Raw genomic sequence first — 21,622 nt, 5'->3', positions numbered from 1 at the left:
GGTGTACATGAAGGGCTCGGAGTAAGAGCCAGATGACCAAACTCTCTGGGCTTGCTTTCTTCATCTGTAACGTGGCAGGTGATACCAGCCTCGGGGGGAGATGGAAAGGGGTGACGGGTGACATAGTTTTATAAACCCTAAGCACCATACACCTGTCAGCCCTCACTGTTGGGAAAATGGGAGGTAATAGGGGTGCCTGTGAAGATGACATTAGGGGGCCCAGAATTGCCTCTGTCCTTTTTGTTAGTGGGTCCCGAGTGGTTCTGAAGATCCAAGTCTGTCTCGTGTTTCATCTTTCATCTTGTGTGTTAAGGGTCAGGGTGTCACGTCCACGCTCTGTCGCCCTGGCCCAGGCTGCAGTCACCCCTCCACCACCCACAGCACAGACTGTTCTACTTTCTCTCTTGCACAGATAAGCGGGCCTTCTTCATCATCTGTACCTCTGAGCTGGGCCCACCCCAGATCTATGAGCTGGTGGCATTGACATCATCAGACAAGAACACGTGAGAATTGCTTGAGGGGTCCTATGTAATTGCCGTCCCCTTGGGACCAGGGTGGTGTGTATGAGGGCGTGGACAGTGAGGCCAGGGTGGGGCCCCAGAGCAGTCACGGGACAGAGCACTGGCAGGGCAGCAGGAGATAAGATAGGCATAGAGAAGCTTACAGGGTCGCCATCCCCGACCCCAGAAACCAGCCTCGACAGCGAGAAGGGGATCCCAGCCATCTTCCAGCCACTTATCTGGCCCCACACCCTTCCGCTTGGGTTCCTCTTCCCTTCTCCCATCAAGTGTTTTAAATGCCTGCATTCTTCAAAGATGCTTGCCTCCAGGACCCTCATCCCCACCCAGGGCATCCACCCACCCACATTCCTGAAATTGGCCAGCCAGAGGTGATGTGGCGTCATGGCAGGAGACTGACAGTTTCTCAGACTCGGGGTTTTCATCTATAAAATGTGGATATTGTTACCACTTGAGAGTTACTTTGAGCAAGAGAACAGATATAGAAGGCTTAGCACAGAGCGTAACAGAGGGTTGGTGTCAGTAATCGGGAGCTGCAAGTCATATAACCCGAGGGAGCAGCCAGGCAGGACTGTGGGGGAGGTGGGGCTCCGCCGGGCGGAGGGCCTTCAGGGCAGGGTGTGGAGAGGGGCTTCACAGCTCTGGAGCAGTGGGGTTGGCAGGGGGAGATGCTGTGTGCTTTGGTCCTCTTCTCACCACCAGTCCTCTGTTCCTGCTGAGCAACAGATGGATGGAGCTCCTAGAGGAGGCCGTGCGGAATGCCACCAGGCACCCTGTAGCTGCCCCCACGTCCGTCCACCCTCCGCCCCCGGGCCCCCAGGAGCCAGCCCACCAGAGCCCCACACCCAGCAGGTGCTTACCCTCCAGGCCCCCTCGCCATCCCCACTCCAAGCCACTTGTTTGCTGCTTCTAAGCCCATCACCCCGGGGATGGGCCGCCTCAGCTGACAAATGTTAGCAGGCAGTTGGAGGAAGTACCCCCACCCCTCTGCCTCCTGTCCCTGTCTGCTTGCCCCCCACCATCCCCCACCCAGCTGGAATGGAGGCTGTGCCTGAAGTGGGGTGGGGAGTATAGAACTGGGACCAGGAGAAGCTTGGCCGGCACCCAGCCTCCTCTCCAGGTTGCCAGCCAGACGGCAGGTGCTGAAGTCTAAACCCCTCCCTTCTTGGACCCTCGTCCATCACGACCCTTTCTAACTCAGGAGGCCAGAGTGGAATTTCATGACGTGGCCACCGCCTAGCTGGCAGAGAGCCTTAACTCCCAGCAGGCGATCCTCTCTCACCCTTGGCTGTTTCTTCCCCCAGGGTAGGACTGGATGACTCAGAGGTGTTCCACAGTGGACCAGAGCCTGAGGTGCTGCCTGGAGGTGAGTCCCCAAACTGTCCTTGTGGGAGCCCAACCCAGGCCATTTTTGGTAGCACAGATACGGAGGTGGTCAGGTGTGCATGTAGGGGTGTTAGGAGAGAGCCATCAGGGTCAGAGGTGTGAAGTTTTGATAAGAACAGAAGAAACGGGGTGAGGAAGAGAGAGCCTGGAAGAACAAGGGGAACAGACTCAAGCGAGTGCAGACCAGCTCACCTGAACAGGGATCCCAACCCGGGTATTTAGCAGGGGAGGAAGAGAGGGGCCGTCGGGTAGAGTCCAGGGGCCTCTGCTTCCTCCTGCCGAGGGTTCCTTATGGAGAACAAGTTGCACCGAGAGGCTGGAGCACAGGCACCACCAGGGTCGGGGCATGGAACTCAAGGGCTGAAAACGCAACACTGGGATGGGATCAGCCCGGGCGAGAGGGCCCCAAACAGAATTCTCATTGAGTTTTTATGTGAAATCACATAAGGTCTTGGGTTTAGAAAGAAATCTCCCCGGAGGGGCAGGGCAGAGGCTCTCTGGCTGTGTCCCTTTTCTGTTTCCTTCTGCTTGGAATGCTCTTCCTCCAAACTCCCACACCCCCTTCAAGTCTCTGTGCCGATGTTGCTTTGCACTGACAGGCCTTCTTTGACACTCAGTTTAAGGCCAGCAGTCCTGATCCCATACCCTGCTCTATAGTTTCTTCTTTCCTGTAGAACTTCTCACCTTCTAATTTATTTAGGTAACTTACATATTTATTTTATTTTTCTCTGTGTCGGTCCACTAGAATTTAAGGTCCACAGGGCGGGGATCTTTGTGTTATTTACTGATGTTCGCCAGGAGCCTGGACAGTGCCTGGCCATGGTAGGTGCTCAGTAAACATCATGGAATAAATCAGCCAATGTTCTCGGCCTCTGGAACCCAAAGCTGGGCCTGGGATCAGCCTGTACATGCCTTCCCTCTTTCCCTGCCTTACACTAGCCTCCATCCAAAACAGGCACTGGGCCCCAGCAGAGGGTCAAAGGGGAGCACACAGTCCCACTAAAGGATCCCGAGCAGGAGGGCAGCACAGAGGAAGAGGAGCTGGGTGCCCTGCCTCACCCTTCTGCCTCCCTGGACGGAGAGAACAGGGGCAGCAGGTCAAGGAACCCCATCCTCCTGCCCCTCCCAGCACCTCTGTTCATGGAAGGACTTGCGGATGCAGCCCTGGAAGATGGTGAGTGCCCCGTGGAGCCTGCCATCAGCCCCCAGTGCCTCAGTAGCATGGCCAGACATCTTCACCCTCTCCCTGCGCAAAGGTCTCCGTGTTGTTCTTGGGAGAGGTGGATGCAGAGAGACACTCGTCACTCCTGTCCCATTTGCCCCCCATCCTACCCCCATCCCCAGCTGGTTGGCCAGAGTCCTCCAGCTCCACTCAGTGACTGAAGAGGTAGTCTCACCAGGTTGGGGGGTGGGAGGAGCAGCGACACTTCTACCACCCCTGCCCCGTCCCACCCCGGGCACGGTGTGCAGTCCTGTGTGGCGGAAGCCATCGCCCTGTTTCCCTCCAGTGGAGAACCTGCGGCACCTGATTGTTTGGAGCCTGCTGCCAGGTCAGCCCACCGACCCGCAGGCCGCTGGGGAGCCCGAGGACGACCTGACACCTACACCTTCTGTCGTCAGCATCACTTCTCACCCCTGGGACCCAGGCTCCCCAGGGCGAGCACCGACTGCAGGTGAAGGGGACTCCACCCAGCTCTCAGGGCCAGAGCGGGGCCAGCCAGGGCAGGAGGATGTGGCTCTCTGTTCTCTGGAGCACCTGCCCCCAAGGACCAGAAATTCTGGAATCTGGGAGTCTCCCGAGCTGGACAGGAATCCAGAGGAAGAAGCTTCAAGCACAGAGACAACAGGAAGTTACAAAGTTGTGAGAAAAGGTAAAATAAGTTGGGGTGTCCAATGGGGGGACAATTATCCAGTTTTGCTAGGGCAGTGGCAAGTCTTCCAAAGGGCTACTTCCTTCCCCACCTTTATTCTGGATACCGTGTGTTCAGAGGGTCGCACCGGATCCTGGGGGACAGACAGTCCACGTTGATATCATGCAAAGGCTCAGGGGTAAGACAGCTGAGGTGCAGAGCCCTAGCTCCGTCACTTAATGTCCATGTGACCTTAGACAAAATTCTGAATTATCTCTGGACTTCATTCTACAACATGAGAATATTACCTACTGCCTGGCTCAAATTAACTGTCAGCAGAAGTTTCTGCTAGCATTCTTCACTGCTTTTCCAGAACTAAGGGAAAAACATGGCTCTTCTTAGGAGCCTCACTCCCAGAAAGATGAGGGCAAATAGTCACCCAGATAGCAGTGATGAAGGTTTGAGGGTGCAGAATGGGATGGCCATGAGACTAGAGGCGGAGCCAAGAGGAGGGGCTGCAGAGCAAGGCTGGGAAGACATGTGGAGAGCTGAGTAGGCTGGTAGGGAGTGCCCCCAGCTTGTGGAATAGCTGGACGGCTCTAAGACAAGAAAAGCCAAGACTGGCTGGGATGGGGACAGGTTTGTCTGGCCAGAGCTCAGGGCAGGGAGGGAAGAATAAGCTGAAGAGGGGGAAGGCTGTCTGAGGTGTGCGGCCCAAAAGATGGAAGGCTTACCAGGGGTGGGAGGGGGTCACCTTTCCTCCCCAAGTGCCCAGCTCTGCCTCCTTTTCCAGGAGCATTTTTCTTTCAAACTGCCCAAGGTCTGCGCTCTCTCCTGGGTTTCTGGGACCTGCCCTTCCTTCTGTCTCCTCTGGTGAATTGGTGAATTGGCAGAATGGTTCTCTGCAGCTCCCTGGGGTGTCATCATGTGTGATCTCGTGTTCACTTTGTTCTTCCCTTTTTCTTTCTCCACCCCCACTCCCCTACCCCCAACCTTCCTTCTCTCTCTCCTTCCTACTCTCTCTCCCTTCCCTTTCCTTCTCTTTCGGTCTCTGCTCTCCCTGGTGGTGGTGTCGGTGCAGCCGAGGTGGCAGGCAGCAAAGTTGTCCCTGCACTACCAGAGAGTGGCCAGTCAGAGCCTGAGCCACCTGAAGTGGAAGGCGGAGCAAAGGCTGCGGGTAATGAACGTCTCCTTGGAGCCAGAGACAGGCCAGGGCGGAATGCGGGCCCATGGGGGCAGAGCCGGGCCTCAGGCGGTAGACCCCTGCCTGGGTCTCCTGGACACACACCCCCGTACACACTCCCTCAACTGCCTGGAATGGGTGAGGGGTAGGACGTGGGCCTAAAGACGGGGCCACAGACCCTGTGCCAGCCCCTTGTCGAGAGCCACACGAGCCCCCTTCAGAGCAGTGGGGTTAAGCAGCCTGTGCTTGGTCAGGAGAGGGAGTGGGCAAGCCTGGCCCAGTGCTCAGGGCCCAGCATCCTGAGCCCGACGTTCTGAGCCACCACTTCCCCCACACCAGCCACCATTCAGTGTCACTGTGGCAAAGGGCTTACATGGCCTCCCTCCCAGGTTCCTGGCTATTTAGCTGTGCTTAGTGCCCTGTCAGGGATCCTCCACGTCCTTCCTCCAGCTGTCCCTGGCTCCACTCTTATGAGTCAAGGCATCTCTTGGATCATGAACTAGTTGGCATGTGGGGCAGGGGCTGTGTTGAATCTCATCAGCAGAGCCTAAGATGAGGCAGAATGAAGGAGGCCCCGCCCACTCCTCTTCAGAAGGGCCTAACACCAGCCCACCCCCCTTTACCCTTCCTTCAAGGAATGGGAGCCACTCCCCTGATTCCCAGAGGAAACCCAACCACCCTGCCCCTTCTCTCTTAACTTCCACCACTGAGCATCTTCCCCTGGTGTGGGCCAGGCTGGGCAGAGTTGCTGCCTAGAAGGCTCTCTGGAGGGGAAAGGCTTTTAGGAGGCTGATGGGCAGCGTGAGGCCAGCCTGTTCTGAGCTCGTCTGCAGGACAGCGTCCCTGGCCCTGTCAGGCGGCATGGGGAACACTGGGGGAGCGGAGATGGCTTAGACTCCTCCTGTGTTGGCCTCCTAATCTCTTTGTCTTGCTGGGAACAGGGAACTGCTTTTACGTCAGCATGCCAGCAGGACCCCCAGACTCAAGCACCGACCCCTCAGGGGCACACACCAGCCCATCCCAGCCTGACGGCCTCCCTGCCTGGCACACGGAGCCTCGGCCCCTGCTACAGGGAGGCAGTGGAGGTCACAGATGTCCCGGCCGCTCTCCCCCCAGCCTGGCCCTCAGGGACGTGGGCACGATCTTCCGCACCATCGAGCAACTCACCCTCAAGCTCAACAGGCTCAAGGTGAGGGAGATGAGGCTTTGGGTCCCTGGAGGCCTTCCATCGCCCCGAGACCCATCACCCCCACGAGGGAGCTGCACAGTGTGTCTCTGCGGGAGCCCTAGATCCTGGCCTGGGGCCCTACGCTCAGCCCACCCAGCCATCCTCAAGCACAGGCCCATCCCTCCAGGCTTGGGAGATAAGAAGGTGTGCCCCTTCCCCAGGGGCCTCACGAACAGATGTCCCCCTGCAACTCTTCCAGGACATGGAGCTGGCCCACAGAGAGCTGCTCAGGTCCCTCGGGGGAGAGTCGTCTGGTGGCACCACACCTGTGGGTAGTTTCCACACAGAGGCGGCTAGAGGGATAGACAGCTCCCTGTCCCCTCCAGCCAAGGAGTCCCCAGCCTCTGAATCCCGGGACAGCAACGAACTGCGGCCCTGCCCTGAGAATGGTGAGTGAAGCCCCACGGGCTTGGTGTGGGGTGCAGGGAGAAGGCCTGCAGCTTGTGAGGGAATGTCACACGGTGTGAGGAGAGAGAAGCGAGTTCTGGAGGGAGTCTCATTTCCTCCCTGAGTATAATCCCTCAGCTTCAGAAAGAGGTCATTTTAGGGAAGCCCCACAGAAGCTCCCCTGAAAATTCCCCTCAGAACTGAACCCTCTTTTTCCTCAAGTTACGGAGATAGCAGACCAGGGGAAGCCTAGTCTCGGGTCTGAAACCTGTTCTTAATAAGTGGTCCAGAAGCAGGCAGAGTGGGCCAGGGCCATGGCTGTGTTCTAGTTCAGGAAGACAGTCCCATACCTCCCTGTGGGCTTTGGGGGCTGGCGAAACAGAAGTGGGGTTCAGTGGGCAGCCCTTTCCAGGTCCCACAAGGAACTCTAGGGTTTCTGGAGGAGGAAAATGCCTTGTCACAGAGGGATGGGGCTTAAGAGCTGCTCTCAGGAGCTCGAGGACTTTCTCGGTGAAACCCGGAGCAGGGTCCTCTCAGAAGCCGCTCCTCACTGCCATCCCTGCGTCCTCCGCAGGCCCCAACACCCCACTGGAAGACGGCGCGGCAGACGCAGCCACGTCCCCAGGACCATAGCTGTCCGAACCACCGAATCCTCTGTGTCCCCACTCCTCCTCTAGGGACTGGCCTGAGGCAGGGCATGGGGTGAGGAGACCCCAAACCTCCTCCCCGTAGTAGAGGCGGGGTTGAGGAGACGGCTCCAGCCCCCCAGCCAAGACCCGAGGTTGGGGAGATCCGCATGTTGCCTGGTCTGTTCAGATTGGAGTCAAGTTTCAGTGTCTTTTCCCCGCCCTTCAGCCTAACCCTTCAAGGCCTGTCTCCTAAGCATGCTGACTGCATCTGAAAGGCCCCCCTGGTCCCAAGAACATGCCCGTGCCTGTCTGCGAGGGTGCCCTCCGTGCACGAGGGCAGGGAGGTGGCTCCAGTGTAAATGCACTTTCTTCCTCCACCCCTTTCTCCACAGGACCCCAAGGCTGAGGTGGGTGCCTCCACCTCTCTCTTTGTCACTTTGGTTTCCTATAAATATGTATGTATTGTATGTGCATCTTTGCTATTGTAAATAACTTTGACCATTTTTGTTTCTGATCCTGGTGTGCTGGAGGCAGTTACAGAGGGACTGCTAAGGGGAGAGGAGATTCGTCTGTATCTCCTTGTTAGCAGCCCAGCTCGAGGATCAGGGCCCAAAGTGGAGCCAGCCCTGAGCACCCCAGTCCCCTGTGGGCGAGGCGGCCTCCAGGCTGTGGCCCATCTGGCCCCGGAGCCCAGCCTCTGCTGCTCGGTGCTGAGCCACTCCCTCCCTCCGAGGGCTTCTCATCTTCAGGGGAACTTCTTGCCTCACCTGTGTCCCCCCTTCCCCACCCTCTCCTTGTAGAAAACCAGTGTATCAGGTACGGAGCTGAAAACTGGGCCCCAGGAGGTGGGGGTAGGGGGTTTGAATGCTGGAGCCCCTAAACTAACCTAGGACCATCCCCAGGGGCCACTGCAGCATTGGCCCTTCTTACCACGTCCACTCCACTCCCCACTGACTAATAGAATATACACACTGTGCTAGGTGTATATATACATATATATATATAAATATATATATAATATATAAAATATAGATATGGAAATGACTTTTGCTGTTAAAATAATGTATACTCTTTTATTTTCTTCCTTTCATGGTTAAGATTTTTTTTTAAGAAAAGTTAAATATTCTTCAACTGTGGTGGTGTGTGTGTGATTCTTGGAACCGCTGTGATCAAAGATACCGTGGTTGTTCCCTCTGAGGCTGGTGAGAATTGGACAGAGGGAACAGAAGGCAGCCCCCAGACCCAGGCCTTGCCAGATTCGCTCCCAAAACTCCAGATGTGCTTTGCTTACTGGACTGTAGCTGGGCAAACTGACACAGCCCCCGTGACCAAAACACGAAAAGTCACTGAGCTCACTTAGTGTAAATACACACACAAAGGGGCAGTAGCAGCAGGGTCAACAGGCCTCCCGAGCTGCCCTCAGTGAGCTTCAGGACTAAAGGCAGCAGGCAGGGGAGGGTCATCTCAGAGGCCTGGCCAGTTGCTCTCTGTCGTTGGCCCTCTGTGTCCTCCCGCAGGCTCTGACGACCCCTGGAAGTGCCCGGCAGACATGGCCAGATCTCCAGGACTGTAACCATCTAAACCTCCTCTGTCTCTTTGCTGTCGTGGTTGGACTAAGGGAAAAATTCTCTTTTCCCCCAACTGTCTGACATTATCCCTCCTAAACGCAGCATAATGCCGACCTCAGGAGCCTACAGTCTAGTTGAGCCTCAGAATTAATAGACGTCGTTCTTACCTGATAAGTGTAGGGATGAGGACAAGGACGGTGAGGATTCGCAGAAGCTTTAGAAGGACTCAGGCAGGGATAACTGGAGAGGCTGGGGTGACTGATCATCACCGAGCCCCTGCACGTGCTCAGTGCTGGGAAGGCAGCTGATCTGTCTTCCCTGCAGAAGCTCAACAGCCGGCCGCCGAGAGGCTGAGCAGCCCAGGCGGTCAGAGGCAGAGAGAGGACCGTGAGAGCCACGGAGACTTGCGGAGGGGGAGTTCTGGGCAGGGAGAGCAAGTGACCAAGTGAATTGGGGTGCTTTTTGGGAAGCTCCCTGTGGAGTGGACATCAGCTCCCCAGAATCCAGCGCTGTGCTGTCTGTGCAGTCAGGTCACCTCAGTATCTCAGTGGAGGCAGTGCTGAAGGATGAAGAGTCAGGGTTCCCAGCTCTCCTAACTCCTCTGGCCCCTACACCATCTGGGTGGTCCTGGTTTCAGGTCGCTGACAGCAGCAGACAGTATTATTAGGGTTCATGTTTAGTGTTTGGCCTTTGCTGCATAGATGTTGAGAGACTTGGCACCCTTTCCACAGCAGCCCGCTAGCTCTGTACATTTTCATAAGCTGAGCCCTTGCCTCTCCTCCAAACCAGGCCAGACACCTGGGCCAGACAGAGCAGCAGAAGTGGGAGGGGCCCGGGAGGTTGGAATGATGGAGCCCATCCCTCTGCCCCACCCGCTCTTCCACTCCTCTTTTGCCTGTCCGTTACTGTCCCAAGTCTTTCCCTTCTGCCTCTGAGACCAGACAGTGCAAACCCTGGCGTATCACATGTCCTCTAAGGAGCACAGGGGGCGGGTGACTCCTGCCTGGGCTGGCAAGAACTCTGCCCTGAGGAGGCAGGAGAGCAACCCCCCTGACTGGCTGCTGCCAGAGGCTAAGGTCACCCGCTGCAGAACCGTAAAGCAATTTGACCATTTCTGGCCATGTATCATGAACAGGCTCAAAGTCCAGATGTTCGTAGTAGTTCTGGGACAAAGTTTTCAGACAACCTCAGGGAAAAAGTACATCAATAGAGTTTATTAATGATCCGAGATCTCCCCATGGAGGTCCAGTCCACACGTGGAAAGGAGATGCTTCCATGGCCCAGAATCTCCAGGAAGAAGGTGGGGGCCTGGGGCTAGGTGGAGGCAGTGGTGGCTGCCTCCTCCCTGTGCTTGGCCTTACTGTTGGGGTCGCTGGTCAGCGTCAGCTTCTGGATCATGAGGTACGCAGGACATTGTGGGGAGAAGCAGTTTTTCTGAAGGAGGAAAAGGAAGGCTGACAGCTAACAAAAGTGATAAAGATTAATTGTCTGGGGAGAAAAAAACGTCCTGGGACAGGGCAGGTTAGTGCTGAAGCACATGGAGAAAAGGCAAAAGGAGTGTGACTTCCAATCTTACAGCAAGAGGGGCGGAGGTTATGTTGTGATGAAAAGAATAAGGGAAACTACTGTCCTCTGTCTTGGCAATGGGGACACAGAAGCCCCTGCAGCAGCTGCAGCAGGCGAGGGTGCTGGGGACTCACCTCCAGGCACAGCCACAGCGGTCCCACAGGGCCCTTGGATGCTGTCTTGGACTTGAAGAACTGTGCCTGATACTGCACCGTGGCGAGGAAGGCCTCCAGCCCCACCTCCGTGATGCGGTTTCCTTGTGGAGGCAGATGAGGTGGCCTCTTAACACCACCCACCTCCTCCTCGCTCCCACCCTCACGGGGCACCTCTGCAACCCCCTCACTCCGCACTGGCCCCCCAGCTCACTTGCCCTGATCTGGCCCTTCACCCCAGCTCTCCTCTATTTCTCTGATGCCTCCTTCGTCTGACTTCCCTCAGCCTTTTGATCATCTCATTCCCCTCATTACTCTCCAGATGCCTGACCCAGAGCCCAGCTGCCCCGCACCCCAAAGCCCCATTTGACATCATGGTGCCCAGACATGGGAGAGCCAGGTTCTGCTCCGTGGATCCCGGGCAGGGACACCCGCGTGACCACGTGGGGCCTGGCTGGCCTCGGAGGGCGGGGGTGGGGGGGGGGTTGGCAGACGTACTGAGAAGGTTGAGGTGGGAAAGGACCTTGTTTCCAGGCATGAAAACTTTCCCATCTCGGTGCTCCACGGGTTCCAGGAGAGGGTTGACCATCTCAGTAGCTTCTAAGGCAGAATACTAATTGCAGCAGAGGAGAGGGGAGCTGGTCAACAAGCCAGTCATTCATTTATTCAACATACATGTTTTGAGGGCCGGCTACAGTCCAGGCTTTGTCCCAGGTGCTGGGGATACAAAGGTAAATAAGCCCATGCCCTCAAGGTGCAGCTGTGGGGGGGGGGGGGTGTAGCCAGAGAGCAAGGTGGTAATGTGGCACGGGGTCAGAGCTGGCAGAGGGATGCTCGGTACTGGGGAGTGCGGGGGACGGACAGCTAGCCAGTCTCGGGAGCCAGGAGCAGCCTCCTGGAGGAGGTGGCCTATAAGCTGAAGTCTGAATAGTAGGTGGGTGGCTGTTATCAGACGAAGATGTGGGGAAAGGTGTCAGCGGTGCAAAGGCTTGAAATAGTGTGTCAGCATTCCAGTTTGCTATTTCCTAAACAGTGAGAGCAAGGAGGGCAGTGGACTGGAGGGGATGATGCTAAAGGCAGGATGGGAAGAAAGTGGAACAATGCTGGTGAGAAGCAGCAGCCTGGCTCAAGCCCAGGGCAGGGACAGAGAAAACTGGCCCTGAGTGGCCATCCCCACCCGCTTTCTCCACCTGACTTTTCTCTTTTGTAAGATCTTGTCTTGGGTACCAGAGAAGACTCCTAAAGGGGGGGCGGGGGGGGGGCGCGGTCCTAGGGTGGGGGAGTCCTGCTGACAGAATGCAGGCATACTCGGAGATATCGCAGGTTTGGTTCCAGACTGCCACAATAAAGCTGATCACATGAGTTTTTTTGTTTCCAGGTGCATATAAAAGTTATGTTTACACTATACCGCAGCCTATTAAGTGTGCAAAAGCATTATGTCTAAAAAGAGCAATGTATATACCTTGATTTTAAAACATTGCAAAAAAAAAAGAAAGAAAGAAAAGCTAACCACCGTCTGAGCCTTCAGGGAATCGCAGCAGTAACATCAAAGATCACTGATCACAGATCACCGTAACAAACAATAATAATGAAAACCTTTAAAATATTGAGAGCATGATCAAAATGTGACCCAGAGACATGAAGTGAGCAAATGCTGAAGGAAAAAAAGGGCACGGAGAGACTTGCTTGATGCAAGGTTCCCATAAACCTTCAATTTGTGAAAAACGCAATATCCAAGAAGTGCAATACAACAAAGTCTGCCTATATACAGAGACAGACCCTCGGGCAGCCGACTCCACCAGCAGCTGGAGGGCTGGGAAGCCGGGGGCTATGGAGTCGGAAGTCCAGGAAGGTTTCCAAAGCAAGGAACAAGTTGGTCCAAGTTGAAAGAGGGCAAAGGACAGAGTCTCAAGTTGCGGGCTCCCAGGGTGGGGGCAGTACCATGACTGTGAAAACGCCCCACCTTCCTGGGGAGCTGTCAGAAGAGACAGGAGAATGTGCTTTATTCCCTGAGCAACTGTACAAGCAAGTGTGGATGCAGTGGTGATGAACCAATGGCCTTTTGGGGAGCAGACTCAGTTGTGGCAGAGGATCGAAAGTGTGGGCTCCTAATATGCAAGGAGAAGTAGTAGGGGAGAGGGCACTGAGCTCTGTTACCCCCAGCAAGCCCAGGTTGGGATGGGGAGGGGGCAGAAGTGAGGACACGTGCGAGTTGAAGTGGCTGCTGCCACAGTACAGGGCTGCCTGGACCCCAGGGACGTGCTCCCCACCCCACTTGTCCTGCAGCCTACCTCTGATTCCTGGAGGATGCTGCGCTTCTCTTTGCTCCCAGTCTTGGGTCCTTTTCCCTTGCTTACTTTCTGTTCAGGGATGGTTACCTCTGGAGTAGGAAGAGGAGCCAGAATACACAGTGCAGAGCTCGGCACCACCCAGTTTCCCTAGAGGGAACGGGCTGGAGCGAGGAAGGGGATTCCTCAAACTTTGGGTTTGGGTGCAACAGAAACAGAGCTGGAGGGGGTCCCTAGCTAGGTAGGCCTTGAGGGCAGGGCCACAGGGGTCCAGCCGAGGGAAACAAGGTGTGGAATGTGGCGGGTCGGGATGTGGAGCCGGCTGGGGCTTCCCGCAGCACTTCATCATCAGACTTGCTCACGGCAGGCCTCCTGCATCCTGCCTGGGGCTCCTTCCTCCTCCTCCGCACTGAGCGGGTGCCGCAGAGGGGTGCTAGCACTTACTCCCCTTGCCTGCCTTTGTGGAGTCTTCTTTCTTCGGGGTTCCTTGTATGGGGGACTGCCCAGACCCTGTCTTCTCCTCTTTCTTCACCACTTCCTGTGGAGGATATAAGAGAGATGAGAGTCCTACCTCCCTGGAGGATGGGGAGCAGGTATAGGAAGGGGTCAGCATCAGGACCCTGGGCCGGAGATGGACCTTCGAAGGCCTTCATCCGCCATCCCACCTGTGCATGGGAAGCTTCCTCCCCTGTTCCTCCTGTGCCCGGGGTTCTGTTGTTGCCCACAGCACACCTACCCCCGACTTCTCCTTTTTCTTGCCCAGGCCCCTGGGGGTCTTCGTTGTCTGTGTCTTGTCTGTCTTGTCCATCAGTGCAAAACTGCTGACCCCCATCAGCTGATTCTTCTCACGTTCTGTTTTGGAGTCCCCATGTCGAGAGCTGGAGGGCTGCATTCACAAATGGGAGGGGATGGAGGACGAAGCCAGCACCCCTTCCTCAGTGAGGGTTGAGGGGAAGCCCCACATCTGGGCGGCAGTCATACTGGCAGCACTCCCACTCCCATCTCCCTCCCTCAATGCTGACGTAATTTGTTTGGGACACCTCTAGGGCAGGTGCTGTTGGAAAGAAATGGCAGAGGGACCTGGGGGTAGGGGTGGGGGTGTGGCATTCAGACTCTTACATTGAGGGAGAAAAGAGCAGCTAACATTTTTTAACTAAGTGTCAAGCACTGTTCCTCATGCATTAGATGAATTAATTCATTTAATCCTCTCAACAATCCGGTGAGATAGGTACAGTTATCCCCAATTTACAAATCAGGAAACTGAGGCCCCAGAGGTTAAGTCACATGCCCAAGGTTCCAAGTTGTTTTGTAGAAGAGCCGGGTTTCCAGTCCCTGCAGTCTAAATCTGGTCCTTTTCCCCAGCCAATACCCTCCACCGTCCGTGGAGCGGTTCTGCAGTTAGAGCCCAAACGTTAGATTTGTGTAGAGGTCAGAGAGAAAAACAGCCAAGGCAGAGGGAGAGAGGACGGATGAGGACACGGCCAGCTTCCTGAAAAGCAGCCGGCCTGGGAAGTGGTGCGGGATGCTCCGGGCGCTCCTCACCGATCGCGATCGCTCCTGCGACCCTTTCTCCAGCAGGAGGCGCCGGCGCTGCACCACCTCGGCGTGCGTCAGCTCGAAGGGGCGCAGGACCTGGGGCCAGGCGACACCTTGTGATCAGACGCCCCGGGAACCGGGTCGCTCCCGGGACCCGCCCAGGCGGCACGCCCACCTCGGCCAGCTTCCGGGCGCCCTTGTCCTGGATGCGGTTGTGGGCCAGGGACAGCCAGCACAGGGAGCGGTTCAGCCGGAGGCCCTGCGGAGGCGGGGAGGGGCTCGTGAGCCGGCTGGACCGGGGCCGCCGCTGCTGGCCTGGGTCCCTACCCGCCGCGCACGCACGTCGGCGATGTAGCCCGCGCCCTCGTCCCCGATGTGGTTGAAGGCCAGGTTGAGCGACATCAGGGTGCGGTTGCAGCTATGCAGCGTGGCCAGAGCCTGGCCCAGGAGCTGCGCCCCGTAGTCGTCGATGTTGTTGTTCCGCAGAGACAGGTGCGCGATCCTGGGCAGCAGGAGGGAGAGCGCGGGCCGCTGGAAACACGGGGACCTGGGCGTTCGCCGGAACATCGGAAAACTTGGGGGCAGGGGGAGGGCCACTCGGTCTGAGGGTGAAGAGGCAGGAATTGAGGGTCCTTGGGGAGGTGCTAGAGGGGCAAAGAAGGGTGGGAACTAAGGACAGTCCCACAGAAAGGGTGTGAGGGAGAGTCTCACGTGCTGTCCACTGCCATAAGCTTGTGATAGGACTGCTCCGGCAACGGGTTCGCCTCCAGAGACACGTTCCTAGGGGTGGAGGAGGTCTGAGACCCAGGAGGCACCCCTGAGGTCAGATGAGGGAAGGGGACAAAGATGAAGGGTGGGGCTCTGGGGAGCAGCTTGGAAAGAGAAGCAAAGGATACTCCTCTCCCATTTAGGAAATTACATGTAAAAGTTCTCCAGGCTACAAATCCGGAAGTGTGCCATGTGAAGGGGCCACTCCCCAGAATTAGTGACCTGTGGTAAGCAGGCCTCTAAGATGACCCTCGTGATCCCTACTTCCTGGTATCCACGGCCCTGTGTAATCCTCTCTCCTTGAGTGTGGCTGGGCTAGCGGCTCACTTCTAGTGAATGGCATCCGACAAAAATGATGGGAAGTCACTTCCAAGTTCAGGTTATGAAAAGGCTGTGGCTTCCCACTTGGGTGCTCTCTGGCACCAGCTGCCTATGGAGAGGCTCTCGAGTGGAGATAGTGCAGCCAATCAACAGTTACATAAGTGAGCTTGGAAGCAGATGCTCCAGCCCCAGTCAAAATGATGGCAGCCCCAGCCAACAGCCTTACTGCAACCTCACCTGCCCCCAGCCAGAGGTGCTCCCCTAACCTAGACCCGGATTTATCTCACAGTAACTGTGAGATAATGTTTGTTGTCTTAGCCACTATATTTTGATGTAATTTGTTACACAGCAGTAAGTACCTAATACATGGCTCTTCCACAAGGCAGTGGCTTTTCCAACACTACTGAGCAAATGGAGGTCTTTTTCCAAGTCACAACAAAAACTGAATAGCTAGAATTTCTCTATTTAAAAAATTTCTCCCATGATTTATTGTATTTGCCCAACCTTTCAGGCTGGCTCATCTTGCATCTAAACTTGATTGCATTCATTTTAAATTGTTTTCATTATGTTGATCTGACCTATTTTTACATATTAAGATGGATTCTGTAGTTCTTTTCTGCTGGCTAAATTGTTTTCATTTCCTGTGATGGAATAAAATATGTGTTTCATGGTGTTCTATACGAAGAGCACCAAGGACCTCCAGCTGAAGAAGGCAAAGTCCCTCAAGAAGCATCCACAGGTCGAAGACTGCAGGCCAGTGAGGGTGCGTTCTGTGAAGCAGGAGAGGGCAAGGGTGCTGGGGGAACCTCAGCAAGGGCCACAGCAGTCCCCACACTGCCCTGACTTTATTCCTAAATCCTCCCTCCCTCACTGGACTGCCAGTCCTATAGGATAAGAACCAGTCCCTAGTACACCGTCAGGCCCCAGGCAGTGAGGAATCTCCAGGGAGAGAGTGGGTGTCTGTGGGACTGATGAAGAGGAGAGGGGATAAGGCCCCAAAGGTGGGCTCTTTAGGCACCTGTATAGGCAGGAAAGGGGAACCCACTGCTTGTCAGATGGGAGCTTCAAAACTCAACAGACACTAGCATAGCAGCACCTTCTCCCTACAGAGATGCCCACCCAGGCCACCACATCCTACTGCCTCCCCAGAGTGCTCCCCTCTGACCACCCAGCCAGCCAGGCCACCCAGGTGGCCTCCACCCTTGCCTGTTCCCCTCCACTGACCTGAGCGTGGATGAGCAGAGAGGCAGGAGGGCGATGAACATGGTCAGGGTCTTATCAGTCAGCCCCACCTTCCACAGGCTGGAGTTGGTGAGAAGCACAGAAGTGCAGCTGGAGCATCACCTCCTTTCCACGTAGTCCTCTCCAGCTGCTCTCACACCCCGGCCCCACCCTTCCTCATCCCTGCCTCCCCAATCCCCAGGCTCTTCCACACCCCTTGAGTTCTTTCTCCCAGGTCACCAAGAGCCCTTCCCCCACCGCCAAGCCCCCTCACTTAATGGCCTGCAGCTGGCTGAGAGAGGGCAGACACTTAGAGAAGATACCCAGGATCTGCTCCTCAAGCTTCCAGCCTGTTGGGGGAAAAGGGGGAAGACGCCTCAGGCCAAGGAGAGGGGTGGGGTGGGGTGGGGTAAGGGACTGCAGATGAGAGGAACAGTCGGGGCGGGGGTGCCTCACCGCGGATGTAGATTTCTGTCAAGGAGTTGTCTTCGTGATCCAGCTCCACCTGGATGGTGGGCCGGAAGAACACATATTTGCTCTCTAAGCTGTTGAGGCTGCAGGATCTCGACAGCAGCTGATCCTCTAGAAGGCAGGAGTGCGAGGAGACGGGATAAGAAAGGAGGGGGCAGGGCCACCGCCCCAGGTCCCACGCCCGGCCGGCCCACGGGTGCCCAAGAGGCCGGGATGGCTCCCACGGAGTGACAGGATGGGAGGGCTCTGCCAGTCCCGCGTCTGCGAGGATTTGGAAAGGGAGACGGGAGACTCCTCCATTTCCCCACCCGCCCCCTTGAATCCACCTCCGCACTCACACACACACTGCCCTGCTCCCCCGCCATTCAGCCCACCGTGAGGTGGGAGGCTGAGGATGAAAGCAGTGGTCCCCAGGGGACTCCACTGTCACTCACCTACGGTGGTCTTTGACGACACGGAGGAGGAGTCGGAGGGCGAGTGCGGGTAGGGCCGGATGACCACTTTGGGGAACTTCGTGTAGCCCGACCGCGTGCAGAGTTCGGTGAAGTCTGTCTCCAGGACGCCGGTGCACTGGTACTCCTCTGCGGGGGCGGAGAGGAGAGCGAGCGCGAGAAGCGCCGCGCAGAGGCCGCGGGCTGTAGCCGAAGGCCGCCACCAGAGGGCAGCAGAGACCACAGGGCGCCCCAACGGGCCCGGCGCCCCGCCCACCATGGAATCCGCGACCCGCGGCCGGACCCCGGGCTTCGGGCCTCAAGGCAGGCAAGGGCTCCGCCTCCGAGGCAGGCATCCTTACAGACATTTTTAACGTGTAAGATGCGTTGTAGAGACCTATACTGAAAATACTTGAAAGGAAACAGTGGGAAACCAAGACCTGAGAGAAAGGGGACTAAAGGGCATAGAATGTAGACCGTGAGGGCGCCTCTTCTATGTGCCGCTTCCACTCTCGCTCTCCGCTCCCTTGGGGGGCCTCCGCCTCCATAGGGTGTCCCCAGCCCCGCCTCCTCTCCTGTTCCTTCCTTGCTGGGACTGTGCAGGGTCACACGAAGAAAGAAATCCCAGGCCTGGTACAAGCAAAGGAAGGAACCCAGGAGGACGTCTCCCCCCATATCCCAACCCCAACCCCACCCCCATACACGGAGGCCCAACAGAGCGACAGGCTTTCATTTCTTTAGCAAACACTTATATAGCACTTACCCTGTGCCACGCTGTTCCAAATGTTTTGGAAATATTAACTCATTCAAGACTTTTATTAATTCCGACAGATGCCCACCACTTCCTATCCTGAGGTGTCTGAGTTCCTAGACACCCCTGCTCTCTCCTGCTCCTGGTTCCTGGAGAGGCCAAGGGGTGTCCCTGGTAAAGGGGAGAGCCTGGAGGCAAGTCTGCTCATGGTGCCAGGCTGCTCGTCCAGCGCTGGGCAACATCACCCAGGCCACAGGCAACAGGTGCTGCAGAGGCTGTGCCCGGGGCGGAGGGGTGGGGGGGAGGCGGGTACCGAGAGGACCTGTGCTTAGCACATGTGGGGGCAAGATGCAGAGAGGTTTGAGGATTCTGGTGGCAAAGGGGTGAGAGACACGTTTCTTCTGCACCCAGCCATCAGGGGGAACACAGACATCCAGGAGACATTAGCTGAATGGACAAGGCAGATGAGAGGAGGCACGGGGAGGCTAGGGCTAGGGCTAGCCCCTTGTACAGCTGACTCCTGCACACTGCTTCCCGGGCTCTGGTTAATCCTTTCTTACTTCCTTCACTCACACCATTTCCCCCTGAACAGAGATTCTCAAAATTTAACATTCGTCTGTGAGAATCACGTGGAGAGCCAGTTAAAACAGTTTCCTGGGCTCTGTCCCTCCTAAATTCTGATTCCACAGGCTGGGTGGAGTTCATGAATCTGCAATTCTAACAAGCTCATAGATGATGCCAAAGATGGTCTAAGGAGGGCTCGGTGTGAGCGGCTGCTCTAGAACAGCACTGCTGACAGAACATGATGGGATGATGGAAACGGTCCACATCTGGGCTTTAGCTAGTAGTGACCTGGTAGATGGCACAGCTCTAAAAGGGCCTTGCTCCTGCTCTCCTCCCCTGCCCTCTGCTCCCTCCTCATGCTCACTGATGACCTTGCCTAGTAGTTTCTTGAGAAATAGAAGCCACCGGATGGGATTTCCTACAAATCTATAAATCTTCCTACATCTGCCATCACTCTCTGCCCCATTTGAGCCCTGCCGCAGCACACAATGGCACCGGCTGGGGCTGCTGGGGCCTCTGTGTTGCCCTGTCCAGGGTCCCTGTGCAGCTATCACTCCCATTCTCTCCGACCTCACTGCCCAAGGGCAGATTAGGCTTCCCTGCCAGGTCCTCCTCCAAGATCTTTAAGGCTGAGCCCCTTCCGGTCTCTGGTTACACTCCCTCCCTCCCTAGGGGAATCTCATTTCCGGGGCTTAAACGCACCCAGACATCAGCAGCTCTCAAATTCACATCCCTGGTCCTAACCTCTTTTTGGTGCTCCAGACCCTTGTGTCCCATTACCCAGCTAACATCACCCCTTGGGGGGTCTTCTCTTACATGACCTTCCTTCAGGCCTGCCTATCTCCATGGACAGCACACTGATCCACCCCGTGCCCATGACAGAAACATTCTTGCTACCTCCCTCACTTTCCACCCCATTCAATACTTCACCAATTCTTTTTCTACACCTGAAGTATTTTTCCAGGGAGCCTAACCCTTTCTCCCTCACTATCTTATTCCAACTATCACTGTCCCTCACCTGGGCTATTGAAATGCCTCCTGACTCGTCCCTCTGCCTCCATTCTCTCCCCCTGCCACTCCTTTCTCCACACAGCAGCCAGAGTGGGGTGTGTGTGTGTGTGTGTGTGATGTAACTGGGTTCTTATCTATCAGAGATTTTATACTGTCTTGTCTTTCCTTCTGGAAAACGCTGTTTCTCTAGTTCCCACCCCCAGCCACCAGCAGTCACAAGGAGGTGGCTCCAGACCAAGGTCTGACAATCAGAGCCTTTTCTCATGTAGTTTTTCCATGAGAACAGAGACAGCAAGTTTCTGTCCCTCTTCCATGGCAAGGGTGGTGGATTTGAATCAAGAAGCCTTCCAATAAATTCCCTTTTTTGGATTAGTTTGGGTTGGGGTTCTAGCACTTGCAAAATAAGAGCCACACTCATACTCTTCCAATGGTTTTCTTTTCCTGGAGAATGTAAATTCCATTCCAGCTGGACTATGACCTTCTTGTTCTCTCTGTATTGGACCTGGCCACAGAGCAGGCATCCAAAAAAGTAATTGTTGAATAAATGAATGCCTACCTATAAACTCAAATCGGAGTCACCCCCTGGTAGTGCCCCCTGGGTCCTCCCGTCACTTCCTGGACCTTCTTCTCTCATACAAATTACCACATCTTATTGTATCTGTCAGCATCCCAAACCAGAGTGTGGGTTCTTTAAGATCAAGTTCAATTGAAACATCTGCCAAGCTGTTTCAGAAACTGTGCTGAGAGTAAAACTGTGATTCATATCCCAGAATGGAGCAGGGCACTTGGCGCACAGTGGGTGCACAATGTTTGCTTGTTGAGTGAATAAGTGAATTTGCAGTTTATAAAATACTTTCTCACCATCAACTCCATTGTTTCCCGCAGTCGGCAGGGCAGGACTCCTTACTACAAAGAAGTGCCTAATATAACGTGCACACCTAATAATGGTTACCACTTGGAACACTCTTACCATGAGCCAGGAGCTAGTTGCATTTACGTACTGAACTTCAGCCAGTGCCACCCTTTCCACATAGCAGTCCTTAGCACCAGAAATTCTATTATTATTCCCTGGCTCATCTGTCTCGCCCACCAGTGCCTGGCCCAACGCGGCTAACCAAGAGTGGCTGGTGGGAGCACGCAGAGCTGAAGCCTAGAGGCCTGAACCCCAACCCCGCCACCAGCCTACCAGGATTTTTGGGCTCTTCCTCGCACACTGGCGGCAGGGCGGTCGCCGGCTTCTCCTTGGTCCCGCGATCCCCCTTCTTGGTCACTGCACCAGACGACTTCTGGATCCCGGGACGCGGGGTCCTGGGTGAGGCTGAGGTTGGTGCTCTCGCCTCGGCGGACATGCTGGTGGCTTCCGCAGAGACTCTGTGGACTCTCACGCGGGCGAAGAGGCAGGATGGGACTCTGTGGGGCTCGCCTGGAGGTGGCTGAATCAAGGGTCTCTAGTCCGCGTCCACTAACGGGACCCGGCTGTCGTGGCGTTGCCTCGGCGTCCCTCTCCACGACAACCGCGCGAGGTGGGCGGGCCCGTGGGCAAGAGGCAACCGCAGAGCGCGCGGGAGGCCGACAGGGGGCACCACAGAGTCATCAGGGGGCGGGGATTGGGGCGGTACTCCGGAGGGCGGAGCCGCGGAGCTAGGGCAGGGGAGGCGGGTCCGGGGTGGAGAGGGCAGGATTGGGTGGCCCGGGGTCATAGGGGCAGGGGAGCCCTGGAAGGCGGGACCCTGCGGACCCTTTGCGAAGGGAAAAGCCCTAAGGCGGCCCAGGACCTGGGCGGAGCCGTGGCG

General features: G+C 56.2%; 2 protein-coding genes across 10 annotated transcripts in view; one reads left to right on the top strand and one right to left on the bottom strand.

The window, feature by feature from the left end:
* ARHGEF11 (Rho guanine nucleotide exchange factor 11) overlaps positions 1 to 8,312 on the top strand; it is a 96,682-nt gene extending 88,370 nt beyond the window's left edge. For 8 of the 9 annotated variants that reach the window (XM_031436035.2, XM_031436032.2, XM_031436039.2 and 5 more), the window contains 9 exons: positions 413 to 503; positions 1,245 to 1,370; positions 1,823 to 1,884; positions 2,860 to 3,078; positions 3,413 to 3,775; positions 4,836 to 4,931; positions 5,879 to 6,126; positions 6,365 to 6,554; positions 7,127 to 8,312. In XM_031436035.2, the coding sequence (XP_031291895.1) occupies positions 413 to 503; positions 1,245 to 1,370; positions 1,823 to 1,884; positions 2,860 to 3,078; positions 3,413 to 3,775; positions 4,836 to 4,931; positions 5,879 to 6,126; positions 6,365 to 6,554; positions 7,127 to 7,185 (1,454 nt within the window). In that variant the 3' untranslated portion in view covers positions 7,186 to 8,312. The remainder of the gene's footprint in view (positions 1 to 412; positions 504 to 1,244; positions 1,371 to 1,822; positions 1,885 to 2,859; positions 3,079 to 3,412; positions 3,776 to 4,835; positions 4,932 to 5,878; positions 6,127 to 6,364; positions 6,555 to 7,126) is intronic. The other variant, XM_031436036.2, reaches the window with a different exon arrangement.
* A 1,666-nt stretch (positions 8,313 to 9,978) lies between these two features.
* On the bottom strand, positions 9,979 to 21,324 carry LRRC71 (leucine rich repeat containing 71). Its single transcript, XM_031436051.2, has 15 exons — positions 21,016 to 21,324; positions 17,507 to 17,653; positions 17,058 to 17,183; positions 16,876 to 16,951; positions 16,605 to 16,682; positions 15,003 to 15,071; positions 14,634 to 14,793; positions 14,467 to 14,550; positions 14,298 to 14,387; positions 13,492 to 13,641; positions 13,200 to 13,293; positions 12,759 to 12,847; positions 10,966 to 11,080; positions 10,450 to 10,571; positions 9,979 to 10,183 (listed from the first exon to the last, which is right to left on the bottom strand). The coding sequence occupies exons 1-15, from the start codon at positions 21,176 to 21,178 to the stop codon at positions 10,064 to 10,066; spliced, it is 1,683 nt and encodes a 560-aa protein (XP_031291911.2). The 5' UTR covers positions 21,179 to 21,324; the 3' UTR covers positions 9,979 to 10,063.
* Between the last annotated feature and the right edge of the window lie 298 nt (positions 21,325 to 21,622).

Source organism: Camelus dromedarius, chromosome 23, assembly GCF_036321535.1.
Source record: "Camelus dromedarius isolate mCamDro1 chromosome 23, mCamDro1.pat, whole genome shotgun sequence".
Lineage (NCBI taxonomy): Eukaryota > Metazoa > Chordata > Mammalia > Artiodactyla > Camelidae > Camelus > Camelus dromedarius.
The sequence above is the reverse complement of the archived record's forward strand: the minus strand, read 5'-3'. Positions and strand labels throughout refer to the sequence as shown.